Raw genomic sequence first — 3888 nt, forward strand, 5'->3', positions numbered from 1 at the left:
GTTTTTTTTGTTATTGAGTTGTATGAGTTCTTCGTATATTTTGGATATTAGGCCCTTATTGGAGGTGTTGCTTGCAAATATATTTTCCCATTCGGTTGGTTGTCTCATTACCTTGTTGATGGTTTCTTTTGCTGTGCAGAAGCTTTTTAGTTTGATGTTGTCCCATTTACTTATTTTAGCTTTTATTTCACTTGCCTTTGAGGTCAAATTTATAAAATCCTCTTTAAGTCCAAGGTCCTTAAGTTTAGTTCTTATGTTCTCTTCTATGTAATTTATTGTTTCAGGTCTTACATTCAGATCCTTAATCCATTTTGAGTTAATTTTGGTGTGTGGTGATAGACAACAGTCTAGCTTCATTCTTTCGCAGATGGCTTTCCAGGTTTCCCGCACCATTTATTGAAGAGGCTTTCCTTTCTCCACTGTATGTTTTTGGCTCTTTTATCGAAAATTATTTGCCGTTGTAAACATGGATTTACTTTTGGACTCTAGATTCTGTTCCACTCATCTGTGTGTCTGTTTTTCTGCCAATACCATGTCATTTTGATTATTGTCGCTTTGTAGTATAATTTGAAGTCGAACAGAGTGATGCCTCTGTCCTTGTTTTTTTTGCTCAGGATAGCTTTGGTGATTCAGAATCTTTTGTGTTTCCATACAAATCTGATGATTTTTTTTGTTCTATTTCTTTAAAAAGATGCCGATGGGATTTTGATGAGAATTGCGTTAAATCTCTATAATACTGTAGGTAATAAGGTAATTTTAACTATGTTGATTCTTCCAGTCCAAGAACCCGGACTCTATTTCCATTTCTTTGTATATTCTCCAATTTCTTTTAATAGGGTCTTGTAGTTTTCATTATATAGGTCCTTCACATGTTTAATTTGCTTTTCAAATATTAAAAAATTCTCCTGTATTTAACAGGCTTTAGGGGAGATTAATTTTGATTATTTTGCAATCTTTTTATATTGTTTTACAAACAATTGTTTCAAAACATAAAACATGAAAATTTAACTCTCAATTTTTAAAATCTGATGAAATAGATTTGTACTGGAAATTTAAGATGATGAAATTATTAAGGGTCAGTATTAAAATGTAAATACAGTGCTCATCTACTATGGAATTAGTTTATGTCATTCAATCACATTGTAAAAATTACAAGCTAGTTTTATTGCTTTCTATTAATATGATATATTAGGCTTTCTAAATACCAGAGATTGAGCGGTAACAAATAAAAGCCCCTGCCTTCTTGGAAATCACCTTGTAAAATAGAGCACATGCAACAGGTAGGATATGAGTGTCTAGAAAAAGCATGGTAAAGGAATAGAGTGCCACTTTGTAGAGTGGTCAGTGGTCAGGGAAGACCCCTCTGAATAAGATATCCTATGTGGAAAAACCTAAAGAAAGCAATGTAGATATCTGGTAAAGAATGTTGAAAATGGAGAGAAGGGGCAAGCGTAAAGGGTATTGGGCAAGCACCTGTGGCTTGTGGGGAACAGAAAGAACAATATAAGTGTAAATAAGGGAATTAGGAAAAGAGAAAACAAAAGGACATAGCCAGATTTTTTTTACATCTCTTTCTCACAAAAAAATTCATTTTATCTCAAGGAAATGAATTTTATGGTATGCCAGTATTGACATGTGTGCAAGTAATTTGCCTCTTATTTTACCTAGAAACATGTCTCCATCTTTTCTCAATGCCTTTTTTTTTTTTTTTTTTTTTATCTCCCTGTCTTTTCTCAATGTACTTTTCCTCACTAGGAAAATACACAAAGTATAAGTGTAAGAGGCATCAAATTTACTCCAGGTCCTCCTGGAAATAAGCATCTTTGTTTTACTTGGCGTGAGTTTTCTGACCTTATTCGAGTGCAGCTAATTTCTGGACCACCAGCTAAACTTCTTCTTATAGACTGGCCAGATTTAAAGGTGGTAAGTAACTTCCTGCTTTGATTGAAAGAATTTAATATCACATGGCTCACTATGTTCAGCTTGTTGATGGATCAAAATAGGCATATTTTATTGTTGAAGTAACAACAAATAATAATAGTAATAGTAACAGTAACAAAGGGACAAAGTAATATGATTCTTAATACGTTATTTAATTCATCACTGTTCTCCTTTGATAAAAAATAGTATAATTCAAATACTAAAAACATTATGGAAATTTTCAAATATGCATGAAAGCAAAAATAGTATAATGAGACCCTAGTTTCAGCAGTTACTGATTTTTGCCAATTATGTTTCATTGTTCTCACTTACTTAAAATTTTTTTTGCTGAAATTTTAAAAAGCATATCAGATACCAAGTTATTATACCCATAAAAACTTCTGTATACCTTTCTACAGAAGTTGTAATTACTATATAAGTAGCTAAATTTTAAATACTAATTTAACAAATGTCTGTTAAATCTGTTACTTTTGTTGAGTTTTTACTAAATATTTAGAATTCTAATTTTGAAATGTTCAGATTCTGGCATTTAGTTATGGTATAGCAGAGCTTTATCTGTTGGTATGACAGTTTACATTTTTTTCTAAAGGAAAATGAGCTCACATGATTATGGTAGTAGATGAAATTATACTACTAAAGGAGCAGATAAGCTAAGAAAAGTTTATATACTGGTGCCCTAGTTTGAGATTGCCCTTTATGATTTATGCATTTAAAAAAAAAAAACAGATGAGCTGGTATATGACAGTGTGCTTTAAAAAAAAATTTCTGTAATAGTGTCTTGACTGAGGAGTATCAACTAAAAAGACAGTGCATTTATTTTTATCTTGGAGCATTTACATACTACATATATTAATATTCTTTGTGCCTAATGATGTCAATAAAGGATTTCTTGGTTGATTATATTATGAAATAATTGCGTACCTTTGAGGTGGAAATAAATCTTTGACATGTTCATCTTTTTATATGATTTTGTGTGTAGAGAGGGGGATATCAAAAATAATGACAGCTTGTTAACTCAAACTTTATTAGCAGATTTAGTTGTAGACACCATAGAAATCCAGAAGCTTTTAAAATAAAACCTAAAACAAATTTCTCATTCTCTTAGAGATATTGTTATATGTGGATAGGGCTGAAAAAGTAATCATTGAATATCTGATTTTCATAGAATTTCCTAATTTAATTCTTGACCCACTTTCTCCTTACAAGATCTTAAATGGAAAGGGTAACTGATCAAACATCTGACCATGAGAAATAAAAAAAAATGAATATATTATATAAACATACATATATATCCCTTCATTTAATCTTCAACATTGTGTGATATATTATTAACATTCATATTTTCTAAATGAGGAAACTTAAATCTCAAAATGTTAAATTACATGCCACTACTAAACAGTCGCAGAGGGCAGATTTGTATTTATGGACATTTGATTTCAGATCCCTTTTCCACTATTTCCCAGAAAACTTTATGACTGACATCTTGGGCTATAGTCATTTACTGAAGGATATCCTTTAAAAATTGTACTATTTGATGGGTAAGCATTATATGATTAGGAATAAAATACCATGATGTGCTTGTATTTGGAAACTCAGCAGTTTTTAAAATTTAAGATTTTTATGAACTAGCAGATGGCATCTAGTCAACTTTATCCATATTAACTTTGTGCTAATCAAGCATTTTAACTAAATCAGTCTCAAGCATATCTTTAAAAAAAATAGTCCTAGCTATAACACAGCATTAATTTTTCTCCCACTTTTAGCAACATAATTTGTTCCTAACATAATTCGATAACCAATCACCTCAGATAAAGTGGGGGATTGAAGAAGCAAAGGGAACATTATTGGTAGGAGAGATGATAAGTCAGCTTTCTCTTTTTTTTGCTAACTAGTTCTCTCCTATTTTTTTTTCTTTCTTTTTTTCTTCCTTTTTTTTTTTTTTTTTTT

General features: G+C 30.9%; 1 protein-coding gene across 1 annotated transcript in view; it reads left to right on the top strand.

Annotated features, from left to right (window-relative positions):
* Positions 1 to 3888, top strand: part of SMCHD1 (structural maintenance of chromosomes flexible hinge domain containing 1) — a 142827-nt gene that overhangs the window by 87155 nt on the left and 51784 nt on the right. The window contains exon 29 of the mRNA XM_006920053.3: positions 1756 to 1923. Within this exon, the coding sequence (XP_006920115.1) occupies positions 1756 to 1923 (168 nt within the window). The remainder of the gene's footprint in view (positions 1 to 1755; positions 1924 to 3888) is intronic.

Source organism: Pteropus alecto, unplaced genomic scaffold (assembly GCF_000325575.1).
Source record: "Pteropus alecto unplaced genomic scaffold, ASM32557v1 scaffold146, whole genome shotgun sequence".
In the NCBI taxonomy this organism is placed as follows: Eukaryota; Metazoa; Chordata; class Mammalia; order Chiroptera; family Pteropodidae; genus Pteropus; species Pteropus alecto.